This window comes from Pholcus phalangioides, unplaced genomic scaffold, assembly GCF_987345545.1.
Source record: "Pholcus phalangioides strain wild (caught in Gottingen) unplaced genomic scaffold, Ppha-v1.0 ptg000031l_1, whole genome shotgun sequence".
Taxonomy (NCBI): Eukaryota; Metazoa; Arthropoda; class Arachnida; order Araneae; family Pholcidae; genus Pholcus; species Pholcus phalangioides.
Window position 1 is genome coordinate 5,313,639 of NW_028301621.1, and position 17,096 is coordinate 5,330,734.

Genomic DNA, 17,096 nt, shown 5'->3' on the forward strand with positions numbered 1-17,096 from the left:
GAGCCTGTGTAAAATACGGGACGATCCAACAAACATGCACAATAAATAGACCCTCCCAACACATCAACCGTTGCTCTAGCGGCCCTCCATGCTATGCTGGTACTAGATTTGGTACTATGATTTTCCCATGTAAACTGTTCTTGCATATGAAAATCATATAGTCCCTCTCCCTCCATTATAGACATGAAGACCCTGGTCATGCCCAAATAGACCCAAGGGTTAAGATGCCCCTGGTTCTATGGACTCCCTTCACCACCTGTCGTGGATCACCTTTCTACTGATTTTCTCCCGTGGCCCCCCTAGAATATCCCAGGACCGCAAGGGGGCCATATGGCCCCAGGTTGAGAACCACTGCTATACAGTGAAACCTCAGTACAACGATACTCGGCTGGAACTATAGGGGAAAGGGGGCAACTGGCCCGGGCAGCAAGCTTTAGGGAGCGGAAAATTTCACAGAGAACAAAACATTTCACACTGGAGAGGGCGGAAAAGTTACGTTCGCGCACCCCCCCCCCCCCCCCAACACACACACACACACACACACAGAAGTCCTATTTACGGCACTACTCAATGCACCATTACAACTCTCTACAACGATAATTTCTCAAGTCTTGTTTGGAAATTGCCTATAATCTAATATTAAACTGCTGCCTCTCGATATAACGATAATCAATCTACAACGATATCTTTTCGTGGTCAGCGCAGTATCGTTATATCGAGATTTCACTGCATTAAGAATATTGATCGACATATCACCCTTTTATTGAAGGCATAGGAGAGAGCTTATACCTCCTCTAAGATCACACCGATCCATCCTTGCTATCCTAGGAATACCCTTTAAAGGCATATTCTTTATAGCACTTTACTTGTTATAACAGGCTTCAGTTTGTTTTTTTTACCTGTATGAGCCTCCTTCATCATCAATCATAAACCAAATAATATGCAAAACTGTGATCGAAAGGCCAACAAAACAAATCCACTTTTTTAAGTGCAATATTCACTGCGATATTTGAATTAAAAATTCGCTGAAAATGAGGGGAAAGAGAAAACTATGGGAATAATGCACATAGAAACGTGGCTTTTTTTTCTTTTTTGCAATATGGATGTCATATCTGAGATGCACAGGTTATGTGGATACTTTTTAATTAGAAGTATGCCGCTAGGATCAACGGTTCAAAATTAATTTGTGATGCTGAGGTGTTAGCTATGCACCCTATATACAGTAGAGAGACCAGTGTTTTTCAACTATGGGTGAAAATCAAGTAAAAGGGGAGCAATGACAGGCAGTTATGGGGGCCACTGAGATCTGTGGAAAAAATATCATGATGTGCAGAAATACAGCTGTTAACTGAAATATGGTGGGAAAAAGTGTTCATGAAGGATCAGGTCATGAAATTTTGTACTATAATTTTCAAGAGCAAGTAAGTGAAAGCTCTAACTTCTACTGATTATGAGGCCCCACACCACTTCACAAGTCGGGGGGGGGGGAGGCTATAATATTGAGACAGCCCTGAATATCTCCAAGAGCTCATTGAAGCGTGGCAGAGACCGTCTGGCCGTTTATAAAATTTTTGTCCATTTCAAATTTACTGGAAAAGTCTACTTATTTGTAGGAAGGATCTCGCTGAAAGGTTGACAAATCTCCGAAAATTTGCATGCCTGACTCAAAATAATATGTGCCTGAATCATTTTATATGCTAAATGTCAGGCTTGCTGTTGAAAAAACACATGCCGGGTCAAAATTTTTAAATGCGTTGAACATGTTGAAAAATAGATTTGTCCAGCCCTGGTATCGCTCCTGGACAAGGGTAGCAGGGGCCCTGGATAATAAGATAAGGGCCATGAAAAAAAAATGGTCCAAAAAGACAAGCATATATTAGACCAGGGTATGCCAGATTACAGAAATTGCTGGAAGTTAGCTGAAAAAGCCCATTTAAATATAAAATTCTGGGCATAGGCATGCAGTGATGTGATTTCCTCCTCCACGCTCAAAGAAAAAATGCCAGATTACTGGACAGGCTGGACTAGTGCAAGGCCAGATTATCTACTGTATTATAAATACACAGATAATTTTATGTAAATAATGAAAACAGAACCGAAAAATTTAATTAAAATTATTTAATATCAATTTAAAATTACATTTTGGTAAATTAAGTATAAATTTGGCCTGAGGCACCGTCTCCTGGTATTCAAAAGCTTTTTACAAAAATATTCCAAATTTCGAAAAATAACTGAAGATAGAAAAATTTGCCACACTGCTGTATTACCTATAAGAAAATAATTTTGGTTGTAAGTGAAGACTATTTCTTTTGATGTCTCAGTGTGAGCAGTTTCTTTTGATGTGTCAGTGTGAGCAGTTTCTTTTGATGTCTCAGTGTGAGCAGTTTCTTTTGATGTCTCAGTGTGAGTAGTTTCTTCATATTCACCAATACATTGATAAGTTTCAGGCCCATAGAATGAAGCAGTGACAGTGTTGAAAGTCCTTGAAAATGTCGAATTGTGGCCTAAGGTAGGTAGGAAAAAGTTGACCACCAAAGGTTTTGTTCATAAAAGCAAAATAAAAAAAATTACCATCAAGAATGGGAAAAAAGGAACATTGTTACGGCTTTTCCATTTTCACAAAAGGAGAAGCTGGTGAAAAAAAATTCAACCAGTATGAGCAGGCTTCAAAAATTTGGCAATACACTCAGAAATTTTAATGTCAAATTTCTCCAAATACTGACGACTGTTTTCTTCAGTTTCATCCATGTAGTATCTGCAGAAAGAAATGTATGTAATCAAGTATAAATGATCCATTATACATCCATATTGCAAGTTTTTGTAACTCTAGTTATACCATTGAAAAATAATTCAGTATAAGTTATGGTACACACACAGAATGAATTATTATTGTCCTGAAATTTTTGGAAACGTCCAGAATTACATAAAAAAAAACTATTGGTTCAACCGACACCTTTTTTGAGGGGGAAAATCTCAGTGCCCCCTTCTTAAGCCTCAGATCCAATTCTAATATACAGATTACATCTTCCTGCCTCCAAACCTAACTTTTCTCAGGACAAATATTACTTGCCATGGAAAAACATTGGACTAGTGGATATAAATACACTTGTGTATATCAGATCATAATAAGAAATTTCTTCAATGAGGGGGGGGGGGGGGGAGATAAAAATAATTTTTAAAAATACATACACAAAGGTCACAACAGGCAAATCGCCAAACAAGGTGGCTGAAAAAAGATGCCCATAAAAATGTGAATGTAGGGCTCCTACTCAAAAAATTAGGAAAGGGGGTACCTCCCTTAGACACCATAGTCATAGCATAATAAAAAATTTGAAAAAAAATTTTTTTGCTTTAAAAAATGTAATTAAATTTTTTTTTCATAGTGCTATTTCAGTTTCTTATAAGATTGGCTCGAGCCAAAGCAAAATGACAGAAATTACTTGGTAACAAAAACGATTTTTGGCCAACATAATGTACTAGCACAACCACAGATAATTATTTTCTGTCTCTGCACAATATATATTACATTCTTTTTTTGAAGTCTTCTATAGTCCACTCCGTCAACTCTCTTCGACAATGCACAGCAAATTATGAAGGCATGTAAGTTTTTTAAGAATGAAGTTCTTTCAAGACCACTTAAAAAAAAGCAATAGTGAAAAACGTGTAAAATGCACGGTTCAATGTAAATAAGTTAAGGTGAACTGGATGGTTTTACTATGTTGTCCATCCTTTTTTTAAATGGATTATTTTACATTTTACTGTTCAATGTCAGTGTCATCGTTTTTGACAAATGAAACACTTTTATTTCTAGCTCTTTGCTGAGCATTATAAATATTAGAGAGATTTAGATGGCTTTTTTCTCAGACAGAGGTATCAAGGAAACAGTTATTTTCCGGATATTATGCTGAGGTGAGCTCGGAAAGAAAAGTCATCACGTCGTCAAAAGTCATCTGGGACTCGAACCCAGGCCCTCTTGCATACCGGGCAAGCATGCTACCATCTACACCACTGGAGACACATGAATCTGCCTTCCTAATTTCACGCACTGTGTCGTGAGGCGCTGAAGTAGAGGCATTAGTAGCCTCTAAGAGTAGCTACTAATGCCTCTCCGAGAGGCTACTAATGCCTCTACTTCAGCGCCGCACGACACAGTGCGTGAAATTAGGAAGGCAGATTCATGTGTCTCCAGTGGTGTAGATGGTAGCATGCTTGCCCGGTATGCAAGAGGGCCTGGGTTCGAGTCCCGGCGGAGACGTGATGACTTTTCTTTCCGAGCTCACCTCAGCATAATATCCGGAAAATAACTGTTTCCATTATAAATATTGTTTATGCTTCTTCATGCCTTAAGAATACAAAAGACAATTCAGGGTTCATACAAAATTTCCTAAATAAAAATTAAGGAGTTTTTAAGGAGTCATGGCAAACTTCATAACTTATGTTTTACCGCAAGAAAAAAAAGGGCATAATACACACAAAAAATTAATTTTTAATTTGCCAAACAAATTTTTTATCTTCTCAAAAATATAGACGTAGAATTGGTTCAGAAATCACACCTTTTGATTCGTTGCCAAGCATTATAAGAATTCATAAAATAATCAATGCACACACTTTTCCATACTTTTCTGTTTCCCCAAAGTGTTCTAAAACCTTCAAGTTTCGGTCAAAAATATGACTCATACAAATAAAATTATATAAGTGATATTCATTCCCCCTCCCAATTATTCAAAATAAAAAACCACGGCTAACAAAGATTTTTCTCTAATAAAACTCTTTATTCACCTCTCGCTCAAAGTGGATCAACACATACACAAATTCTTTAAAATTAAGTTTTCAATTTTCCTTCTTGTTTTTCAGTTATACTCAGAAAGAAATTGTTGCAAAATGGGAGCAAATTTCAGGACACTCAACTGGCGAAATTTACAAATTAACACTCCAAATTCGGTAGACTAGCTCTTTCTTTTATTCATGAAATGAATTTTTTTTACGATACATCGGATTTGACGCAATGGCGATCGACCATAGTAATTTCTGCTGCTTGCAGTGCCGACTTTTTTTCTTTTATTGAAAACGGAAACCGCGGTCGCGCGGTTGTTGAGAAACATTGGACTAGAATAAACCATCTTCAGCTGACGAATCAACGATATGATCAAGGATTCACAATGAAAAGCCTGGTGAGGGACCAATAATTTGAATAAGGAGCTGCGGTTACCACAATCCGATTTTCGGGGACAAAATCGGGAGCGGGATCTTGCTGGGAAAATCCAACATGCATCTAAATTCAATTTCAATCCTCTAAATTTTCTAGAGGACTGAAAATAGTTTCTCAAATTTTGCGTAATTTTTTTTGTTTGTTTTGTTTTTCATAAAAATTTTAATATTAATTTTTTTTTTTTCAAATACCTCCCCTTAAAATTTTAGAGAGGAGTGAAATTACTCTTCAAAATTATTTTCTTGGATAATTATAAGTGCGACTATGAAAGATGGGAGGAAGGGGTGGTACTGAAGTACGAAGGAATAAAACACTCTCTCTGGGGAAGAATCTTTTCGTAGCACACGAAAACAAAACTTTTTTTTCTGTCCTTTTCCGAAAGTCTAGGAATTTAATGCGCTGAGCACGTAATTGTACATACCATTTAGAGGAGAAATATAAGTATTTCTCTCTTCCTCCTCTAAAGCCAGGATTACACTATAAAAGTTTTTAAGAGCTTTTTTTTTTAAATTTAAAAAATTCAACCGATAAGATTATCGATTGCATTATTTTCAAGTTTTATAAAAGGGACTTTTTCAAACTTTTATAAAACTTTAAAAATTTAACCAATAGACCCATCGGTTACATTCAAGCAAATGCAACCAGTGATCTTATTGGTGGAATTTTTCAATTTTATCAGAGGTTTTCACAAAACTTTTATAGTGTAATATTGGCCTAATGCACATACAAGGCAGGTATAAAAGTATTTTGAGGAGGTTCCAAGTACACAAAAAAAAAAGAAACGCGATATTTGATGCAGAAAAATACAAAAATACATTATAGGAGCAAGATGTTAATTTTGGCGCAGAGTTCCCACCACTGGTAATAGCATCATTTTCTGGCAGGAATGATAGTTAGAACTTAGCTAACTTCTTTATTTCAATTTCGTTGTCAATTTTTTCGACAGCACACCAATCTTCTTTTCCCGTTTTTCTCAACATATCAGAAGCGGTTGTGGCCACTGTAGTCAGACTAATCAGGTGCCATGATCTCTCACGCCTTGTTTTCTTTTTCCTTTTTTTCAGGGACTTTCAGCATCAAGTACTACTCATCCTCAACCATTCATCAACCTTAGCAGGAAATATTACAGGGTAGGGGAAAAGCCAACTTTTTTTTTAGAAACAGCTGGAAGGATTTTACGGAGTTTTTAAGGGTCCTTAAAAAGGAAATGAAAATTAATGACTTTTTAAGCACCAGGACTATGTATCCAAGTGCTTTGTTATGCAAATTGTCGTTTCACCTATACACGAAATGTGCACCATAATTTTGAATGATGAATGCTAGTCACTGCCCAAAACCATGAAGTAGTAAATACAAAATTATTTTTCCATCCAGACAGAAGTTTTTAATGACTGCTCTACTTGTTGAACCCTGAAACTAAGCAAAATAAAAACTAATAAACCAAATGGTCCACATACCCTTAAAAACGTTACAATTTCTGCTTTAGCGGAATTATTAATTCCAATCTACAACATTAGTAATATTTAACAATATATCGATGATTCTCTCCTGAATTAAAATCAATTACACAAATTTTGTTGATAGGATTTGGTGAAAAGTAGAACAAAAACTAGAAAGTAGGATGAAACAGATAAAGGAGGACAAAAGTAAAGGCATTTTATCAAAAAATAAAAATGTAGGACATTTTATTAAAACGTAAGAAAAGTAGGATGAAGAGTGAGAGCCCTGTGGATGCCAAACATAACTCAAATACAGCAACCCTATATAAAAGCAATAATGTCATGAAAGAAAAAAACTATTACAGTATTATACAGTAAAACCTTGTTAACTCGTCACCCTAATAAATCATCACTCCGGTTAAGTCGTCAGTTTTCTTCGTCCAAGTTTAGTTTTCATAGATAACAATGTTATAAAACCCTCGTTTACTCGTCGCTAATTTCAGTTAACTCGTCACTGTGGGAAAGATTGAGAAAGAGAAAAAGATGGTTCCAATAAAAAATAGAGCTTCCAAATGGGAAGAGATTTATGGTTTCCAATGTTCTTAAGTCAGCCACCTCGTTGGACAATTTGTCTGTTTTGCCGTTGTATTTGTATTAATGGCTGGATTGAACGCTTCAAGAAGAGACATAGTCTTTCCTTTAAGAAAGTGAACGGGGAAGCAGCATGTGTTAATGTCAGTGTGGTAGAACACTGGAAAAATCACATCCTCAAGGATATTTTAGCACGTTATTCTGAATCGGATGTGTTCAACATGGATGAAACTGGACTATTTTATCGTCTTTTGCCCGATAAGACTTTAGCATTTAAGGGAGAAAAGTAAACTAAGTAAACGTTTGACAATTTTGCTTGGTGCAAATATGGATGGAACTGAAAAGCAAAAAGCAGGAAACCTTGGTGCTTCAAGAACATTAAATCCCTCCCAGTGGATTATGATAACAATTCAAATGCTTGGATATCATCAATAATTTGGGAACAGCAAATTCGTAAATTGGATAAGCAATTTTTAAACCAAAGAAGGAAAGTCACTATCATAGTAGATAACTGCCCGGCTCACACTCGACTTGAAAATTTGAAAGCCATTTAAATGATATTTTTCCGCCAAATGTTACCGCACTTCTTCAGCCCCTCGATCAAGGAGTAATTTGAGAATTTAAACGAGGTTGTAAAAAATTGCTTATTAAAGATTTACTTAAAGCTGTTGAAGAAAATGAAAAGTTTGAAGTGTCTGTTTTAGATGCAATTAAGTATACCCACAAAAGTTGGAATTTAATATCACAAAAAACAGTGAAAAATGTGTTTAAACACGCAGGGTTTGTGAGTAATTATCAGCAAAGTGTGGTTGAAAATGAAGACCCTGATTCTGATACTTTTCACAATTTATTAGATGACATAAATCTTGAAAACTCAAATATTCCCGATATCATTGATTATATGGACATTGATAACAACCTTGCGATATGTTCAGAAGCGACCGTGAAAGCGTTATGTGCGGAACTGTCAGAGGAAAAACATAACAGTTCAAGTGACGAAAGTGACATAGAGGAAATTTGTTTGCCACCTAAAACAACAAAAGTTCTTGAAGCTTTAGAGACTGTTCGAGATTACCTTACATCTGTTCAAGGAACAACCAATGAAGAATTCAAAGCACTAAATGTGTTAGAGAAAAATGTCATTTGTTTTAATAGCTGCTCTGTTCAGTCTAAATTAGAAAATTACTGGAAAAAACTATAAATGCACCTGTATACATACAAGAAATACAAGAACAAAACCATACAAGAAAAGTAAAATTCGAAAAGGTAAAAGTTTTTTTTTTTTTGTGATCTGAAAAAAAATTTATTACTGTTGTAAAAGTTATTTTTTAATACAATGCTATGCAGTGTAACCTCTCAATAAGGGCCACCCATAGAAGTGTCCCCTTATTCAAAGGTAAATTAATTCATATTTGAAGGTGACAGATCATGGAATAGAGGACTTAAAATAGTTTTGTGCTTTATTTTATTCCCTAAAACGGAGGTTTAACTGTATATTTGAATTTTATAAAGTTTTATAATAAGGCACATTTAAACTGACGGCACTCCGCTTAAGTCATCACTCTGCTTAAGCCGTCACAATTTTTCGATAAATTGAGGTGACGACTTATCGAGGTTTTACTGTATATGTACATTGTATACTATTCTTATTTCAATACTATTTTTTCATACTTATCTAAGTATGGGTAGGAGATAGACTTGGAAGTATGGGGGGGCAAAGTCATTATTGCTGGGGGGGGGCACGATGATGATGATGTCAATTCATATATACATTTGATCAGTCGACTCCACCTTTGACGCCGGTGCCCTCCACGCCCCCCCCCCCCCCGTATCTCCACCCATGGGATAGCTTAGATTTATACCACTCATAGGGTTTCTGGGCAAGAATTGCCCGTACGCAGCAGGCAAAATTGTGTGTTCTATTGTATATTCATGAATTGCTGGGGGGAAACTCAGACCCCTTATTAAGTTTATTGGGGGGTCATTTGATCATTTGCACCATGGCCATTTTGTGTACACAAGGGCCAACAATTAGATCGGGACGTACAATTTATTGCCAATTCTGAATGGCAGCCTTTTTTATACTCACAGAGTGTTTGATATGCTAATCCCTCAGTGTGGGACTCCCTGAGGTAGCAATCTTTTCTATAGTCATGTTGCCATTTCTGTTGCACCCATGTCGGGAAAGTTTCTGACAAGGAAGAACCAGGTATTGAACTCACAACACCTCTACACCTCTAGACATCCTTTAGGCCAAAATAAGATGCCAAGGTCAATCTTATTGACCTCAGCTACTGCGGCCTTTATTGGGGGTGGGGGTCAAATGACCTCAGCCCCCCAAGTTCTGGCACCTATGCTTGGAAGTGTCACTTACTAAATGGTAACTTGTCGAAGCAGTTGATTGATGGTACATTAATAACTCATGGTCCATCCTATCCATCCCGTTGAAAATTTAAACACGCTGATCACATCCTACAACACCTGCATTCTTCCAATGTGAACACATTCAAATACGAATACAACGCCGCAACAGGCAAATTGCCCAACGAGGTAGCTGACTTAAGAACATCATGGATCCCCGAGCCATTTTTTGGAGGCCCTACCTACTACTACTACACCACACATGCGCCCCGCCCCCCCCCGGAACCCCCCAAACGAATCGGTACATGCGGGAATGTGCATGTACATGTAGTGAAACCTGACGTGAAGTTTTGTTGTTTCTCTGTAATGCTTGTTATGTGTAGTGCTGCCATCTGCCACTAGTTTTTCTAACTATGAGTGAAGTGTTATGATTGAATGATTTATTGTTGTAGGACTGTTGCTCACTGTGGCGAGACTTTTTAACGGGGAGATCGACTCACATTTGCGCCTTGAAGTTGGGAACCACAGAAAACCAACTTCAGCCGACCACCACTGTGGGGTTCGAACCCAGATCCTCGCATCGCGAGTCCGTCACTATAACCACTCGACCACCACAGCGGCTCAAAGAACTCAAGTCTTTCTTCATAGCTCAAGCCTTGTCTTGCCAACAAAAGCATGTGCAGCTCTTCTCTACAACCAAGTCTATGCTCCTCTGTAGGTATGGTCTCCAACCCTTCACTGTAAAAGTCTATGATTGTTATAGTATTTTTTTGTTTCTCCTAAAATTCTGCTGCCCTCTCAAGATTGTCACTCTGGCAATTGCTCCTGTCATCCCTACCAATGCTCCCCCCTCCCCCCCGGGTGCATGATATATTTTCCCTTTTTCTTCATTCGTGAAATACTGGAATGTTTTGTATTCTGATTATGTCAATGAGCAGGTCGGGGCAGCCAATCATATATATATATATATATATATATTTTTTTTTTTTTTTTTAAAGTTAGATATAAACTTATAACAGATGAACATTTCCATGAATGCGATCAGCTCTAAGCTTAGGAATTTCTTCAGAAAACATAAACGAAAACAAAAGTGAAGAAAATTTTGTTACATCTGAGGTAGTTCCCTTTCATTCTCATTTTTAACAAGGTTCACATTAACATTATTCTCTATGGGAATCAGCCAAGACCACCATACAATTATAGGCGTTATAGCAGAAGTGTTGTTACAACTGAGTCTGACTGTATTTCCTATTTTGTTAATCGTTTTACTTTGAAATTATAAAGGCATTTTACACAAAAATAAATTTTTGAGGAGTCAACCTTAAAGAATTAAATTTTTCTAAGAATATCCATTATATACAGAAAAAAAATCTCGATAGATTAAATGTGCAGCAGCTGGGGAGGCTTGAGCATACCTGCTGCCCAGGTGCGAAGCCTTATTTGCCATCCTTAAAGGCGACCCTGGCGGGAGGTTGACAAGGCTCTAGCCTGGGGGACCTCGAGATAAACCTGATATTTTGACTTAAGAGATAAACTGATTTGGAGGGCCCAAATCAGTTCCATACACACACTCGTTCATTACATTCAAAAGTCATCAATAATATCACATTCGCTTAAGAGGCAGGGGTCTGTGGACATCCTCAGGTTTTTCTGGCCATAATTATTCTCATGACCTAGTCCCGCTGGTTATTCAATTGAATAACCAGCTTATATCTCTTGTGGGATCAGAGCGGGAGTTATGGTCAGTTTTTTGTTGATTTTTTTCAGAAGCTGCACACCATTGTTTAACATGAAAGATGTACGTGACCATACGTCCTACCTTTAAAGCAGGATTTTCTGCTTTTTGGTCCAGAATTATTTTATTATTCTTAACAATACCACACAACTATATCCTCAAAACAGTACTTATTAGGGAGCCATCATCACTTATGTTATACATCCCTTAAGATGATGGAGTTATAATGGGGTTGATTTTTGTTAAGAAATTTATTTTGAAGGTGTTTCTGGTGCTCTAGGGACCGCACAAGTGAGCAGAAAAATATTTCCTTTGCCTTCATTTGAGAGTTCTGGAAAAAGTACTAGGTGAGGGAACCAAACTCCACACTTTCCCCTTGTAATAGAGCAGAGAAGCAGCTCTTAGACCATATGACCCATTATGGCCACACAGGGCGCTGCTCAAGAGGGTGCTCCATTGGCTGTCGATAGGCAAAAAAGTTTTATTGACTTAAAAAAAATTATTTCCTGTCCGCTTTGGAGGGTGCCAAATCAGAGACAAAAGGGCAAAAAAAAAAAAAAGTTATTTAAAAAAATGTTAAGGAATTGTTGGGATAAATTGTGAAAGGGGCACAGCCCCCACAAGGGTTGACAGGGCTCCAGCCCAAGCTCCTCCCTGTGCAATTGCCAGCAACAAACTTTAAGTTACCATTAGTTCAACTTATTGGAAATCCTGATTACAGAGTGGGAAAAAAATATTTATTAAAATCACCTCACAATATACAAATATTGTATCATAAAACATTTCAAATTTCTGCATCTCCAGTAGTTTGACAAGATAAGTTATTCTAATTTAATGATATTGAATGAGAATATTTAAAAATAAAACTAGACATACATACTGTATTACGGAAATGAACACATACATGAATGAGTAGAAATAAAGTGTAGACACCAGAAACAGACTATAAATAAAGTGTATTCAGTGAAACACGATTAAATGCCGCCATTCATTACGCAGAATTGTGACATTATAATGAGTTTGTCATTATATCGAATCATGGTTTAGTATGAGTAAAGCCTAGAAATGAAAGATTTGTTCACAGAAAATTTCTGGCACTAAGCAGGTTCGGCGTGGCACGGAGCACTATAACAGAGGGAGTGACTATACATATCTTTCAAAAAATACAATGATTTTTGACTGTCTCTATTTTGTATCCTACTTTCATGAGAAAGTCATTCAGGTTTTACAAGCAGACAAATGAATCTTAATTCTGTTGCAAAATGCTGAATTCTTGCTGAACACCAAATATTAATGCTAAATGCTGAATTCTATTGCTGAATGCTGAATTCTATTGCTGAATGCCAAATTCTAATGCTGAACGCCAAATTCTATTTATTTTTTAATTCTCTCATTACCGAAAACTTTGACTTGAACAGATATTCAAGTTATTGGAATGCAACTGTTCGCAAATTGACTGTATACACATATTTTTTCAAACATGATTGTATAAGTTCGATAGCTAAATACCTGTAATTCACCATGATACCACAGGAATTGCTCAGGCCACGAGGTGATAAATCAGCTTTCCAATTTAATCGCCATAACACTGCTCCATTGCGCAAATGGAAATGAGCTTCAAAAAGTAATTATATTTTACAAATTACTTCACTTTACATGTATAACATACACATAAAACACACTGTGGTAAAGCAAGTATCAGTCTGACTCATTTATTAAGATAGAGATGCACCAGATGCTGAAAAGCCCTTAAAAATAAATTTCTGCCCAAAGCCAGGATTTCAACCTGGTCCTGTTAGAGCATAGGTCATTGCACTAATACTGATGAGGGATACCAAAATGATGTCAGGTGACCAGTATATTTGGGATCAAAGAGCTACACCCAATAGATGATGTTAAAGCAAAAAAAAGCAAAAAAATTCTTGGATAAGAAATAATAATGATAATAAACTTGGATAAGGTGAATAATAAATACATTAAAACCTCAAATAGAGTCTGACACTTTAACTCTATTTTGTGAATTGCATTTAAAAATTATATTTTCTTGTTTATTCTAATGATTTGATCTTGCAAGTCGAGCTACTGTATTTCTTTGAAGCAGGGCTGGATCTTAAATCCTGCAAATTATACTGCCGCACAAGGTGCAAACTGAAATTTTTTAAGGTGCCAACTGAAGGGGAGGGGCAATTTCTTATATCACCAAAAAATCATTCACTCTTACACTTGAAAAATGTCCAGAACCAGTCCTGGAAAAAATACTGGCAAACATTAAATAAAATAATAAAAAAAATAAATTAAAAAACATTAAAAAAAAGGAGGTGAAATCTGAATGTGCAATCCTTATAACATACCCACACTATTCAAAGCATAAGATCTCCTCTTAACATTCACCAAATAATGAGTACAAAGTCTTAAAAGTGGGTTTTTCAAACAAGATGTCACTTCATCATTATTTATCCATCGATTTGAAGACAAGGTATTGTATAATGATTCATGAAAATTCTCTTCAGAGCGACAATTTAAAGCTGTAAGGATTGATTTCTTTTCATCTTCATTAAAGATCGATATGGATGAAACTAGAAAATGAAAAAACTGAATACAATATATGCTATACAAACTCTAACAGACTTGTACTTTTATTATTTAATAAATTGAAAGTTTGCAAGTAGAGAGACAAATGAAATGTCATATTTTTTGGTACCATAGAACTATTTCATAAAAATTTTACAGTTGATAAATTCAAGACTGGTAAGTTGAGCATGTGGCAATTATTACTTACCAATACAGCATAGAGTATAAATAGTAACCATGCCAATGCTCTCGCATGTTTTTAATTTCATTTTATATATTTCGTGGTCGCCACAGGTGTTTGAAGCCTGGAGACCGTTTCAAAGTTTTGTCTTGGCATTAGTATCAAGAAAATCTCTTTCCTTGATACATTATAGGCTGAGAAAAGACCATCTCATTACTGCCTCCACATGGGAGTCTATTGATGAAGCTAAGAGCATGGCCCCCCATATCCTACAGCAGACCCTCTTGAAAAGGATCATTGGTGGGGGGTCCCAAACCAGGTTTCCATGGGCCCCTCTATGGTTAATTTAGTGTGAAAAATAAAAAAGTGATAAGAATTGTTCCGGGCCCTGTCAGCCCTGCCCTTATAGGGGCCATGGCTGAGAGAGGATGTGCTTTACTCAGCACAAAACGCATGTTTTACGAAAAAGAAAGCCCATGACTCTATTATGTATTGGTTAGCATGTTTAACAAAATTATAAAAGAACCACAATTTGATTCCCAGTGGAGACTACTAACTTGCTATTGTTTCGAATGTTTTCTACCCTAACAAATATTGTTTCAATTGATTTTTCCCACCCTTTTGACAAATGCATAAAACAAACCTTCTTTACCATTCTTTATTTCAAGAAGCAACCACTCCCGAAATCCAGGAATCGGAGATAGAGATGATAATTTCTTGATGTGCGGAAATTCTTTGAGAACTTCTCCAACAACTTTCTTTATCAAATAGTTACCCAACTCAATGCCACGCAAGCCTGAAAATAAGTTTTCCACATGAATATACTTTTATCGTTGAAATAAGTTTTGGATTTCAAAATAAAAATCCATGAATGATTAGTAAGAAATGAAAATGCCACTCTTTAAAAGCATTTATTCATTTTTAACATTCTTATTGTATAATATATAACAATGATTAATTTTTATCCTCTCCAAGTAAATATCTGGGGGGGAAAAAGGGGAGATTAGATTTTGCTCAATAAGCCAAAAACAAAATTCAACTGAAGTTCCCAACAAATTTCAGGCAAGCTTTAAAAATTTAGCAGAAGAAAAGTACTGGTACTAACAGTTCACTCACTAGTTGAAAAGAAATCCTGCACTTCCCCCTTCAAATTGTATTCTTTTTCTAAAACGTTAATATATTCTGAGATGATGTGAGAACAGGTCTGTTGCCATAAAAAAACATATAACAAGTTTTTTTTTTCAAATTTTCATTAGCTTTTCAAAATTGGTGCAAAGTAAGCCATAGGAGGGGTTTCTATGCACTACCTTATATATTGATTACTTCTTAGCATGAAAAAGCTTCGTTTGAAACACTGTCAACCCACTTGAAATTCTTTCAAATGGGAAATTGACAGGATATGGATTTTTTTTATCATCTTGAATGGGAAAAATTATCAAAATTAATCAAAGTGCAATTCATCTCATTCAACATGTAAATAAAGCAACTAATATGAATGAAATATGGTATTATTTTATCAAACAAAGAAAGCAATATCCATTTTGAACATGATAGGATTGATACTGAGTTGAATTAAGCGTAAAACGGAGTAAAAAACAACTTAGGGGTGGATTTACAAAACTTTTTGGGTGGAGGAAAGTAGCTCCAATTTTGCTTAGAATTTTAATATCAAATTACTATCAAGCATATAATGAAAAACAATCAGTGAATTTCAACTTTGTAGGTAAGATTTAGAAGACAATTAGTTTCCGCATTTGTACAAATAAACACTTACTTTCTAATTAAGCGTTTTTATGACAGGAAATTAAACTTTTTCTTAACAAAAATTCCAGGTGAAACCCCCCAACTATCACAGCAAAATTTGGCAAACGATATCAAAAATAACAGATGCATCACTAACTCAAATGTGTGAGTTAACTGATAATATTTCACATCAGGAATAATCAAAACAATTTGGACATTTTTATTGAAATTGGAGCTAGGCATTGAGAGATGAATCTTGGATTGGTGCAAAGTTATCCCTCTAGGATTAAAGTAACCCCCAAGTGAGAGGAAAATAGACATATCTACAGTTTGGCATCACATTGCACATTCAGATTTAAAAAACATCACACACCTCTTTGAGTTGATGTGATTGAGTAAAAAACTGCAGCTCCAATTTTTCTGGGATCTTCACTAATGTCAGAAAATTCAGTCCACTCATTCTGAGGTGAGACGATAGTCTGAAAAAAAATTATTGCCAGTGTCAGTAAACCAGCCACAATAACATTTTTTGCAACTAGATTTGAAAATTCATCAATTGGGAAGTAGCTGTTTCAATGTTTGCGGAGCGGCAATTTTGAAACACACTAGCACATTTTCATTTCATGTTAGACCATGCATTCTTTGATGACAATTGTTTGTATCAGGGTTGTTTGGTTTAAACCTTGGATTTAACCAAGTGGTTTTTTTAAAAAAACCAGTTCGGTTTTTTTCAAAAAGTCCAATAAAAGTGGCCTAAATATAATTTTTTCCTTGAAAAATATCATATTGGTTCATTATTAGCCAAAATTTTTCATTTTTATCACATTTTATATTCTTGGGGTATATTTTGATGGTATATCTTTAAACGCTATAAGATGGTGTAAGTGGTTTTTTTCAAAAAATCTCATAAAAGTGGCCTGAATATATATATATTTTTCATATGAAGTTATTTAAAGTCTTACCACATTTTCCAACCTTTGGCTACATTCTGATACTCTATATATATATATATCTTTACCAAATTCATGAATAAGGATTGTATCATACATCTAAATGTAGTGGTGTATTATCTCACAGGGTTTCTTTTTCCTTTCACCAAGCAGCAGCAACAGTAGTGATCAGGGCCAGTCTTAGACCTAGTTGCGCCCGGTGCAAAAACAGTAGTCAGCCCCCCCCCCCCAGGTGCGGATCCAGGGTGATGTGTCGGAAGAGGCAATTGTTTGCTAGTCATTACTGTCCCGTAAAATACGGGACATATTCATTCTA

General features: G+C 36.0%; 1 protein-coding gene and 1 non-coding gene across 2 annotated transcripts in view; one reads left to right on the top strand and one right to left on the bottom strand.

Moving 5' to 3' along the window:
- Positions 1 to 2,103: 2,103 nt before the first annotated feature.
- LOC149067029 (malonyl-CoA decarboxylase, mitochondrial-like) overlaps positions 2,104 to 17,096 on the bottom strand; it is a 72,457-nt gene continuing 57,464 nt past the window's right edge. The window contains exons 7-11 of the mRNA XM_089252880.1: positions 16,204 to 16,309; positions 14,740 to 14,883; positions 13,687 to 13,911; positions 12,845 to 12,950; positions 2,104 to 2,755 (exon numbers count right to left, since the gene is read on the bottom strand). Of these exons, the coding sequence (XP_089109006.1) occupies positions 2,647 to 2,755; positions 12,845 to 12,950; positions 13,687 to 13,911; positions 14,740 to 14,883; positions 16,204 to 16,309 (690 nt within the window). The 3' untranslated portion in view covers positions 2,104 to 2,646. The remainder of the gene's footprint in view (positions 2,756 to 12,844; positions 12,951 to 13,686; positions 13,912 to 14,739; positions 14,884 to 16,203; positions 16,310 to 17,096) is intronic.
- TRNAT-GGU (transfer RNA threonine (anticodon GGU)) lies at positions 4,182 to 4,255 on the top strand. The gene has a single exon. It is a non-coding gene; the product is annotated as a tRNA-Thr (tRNA).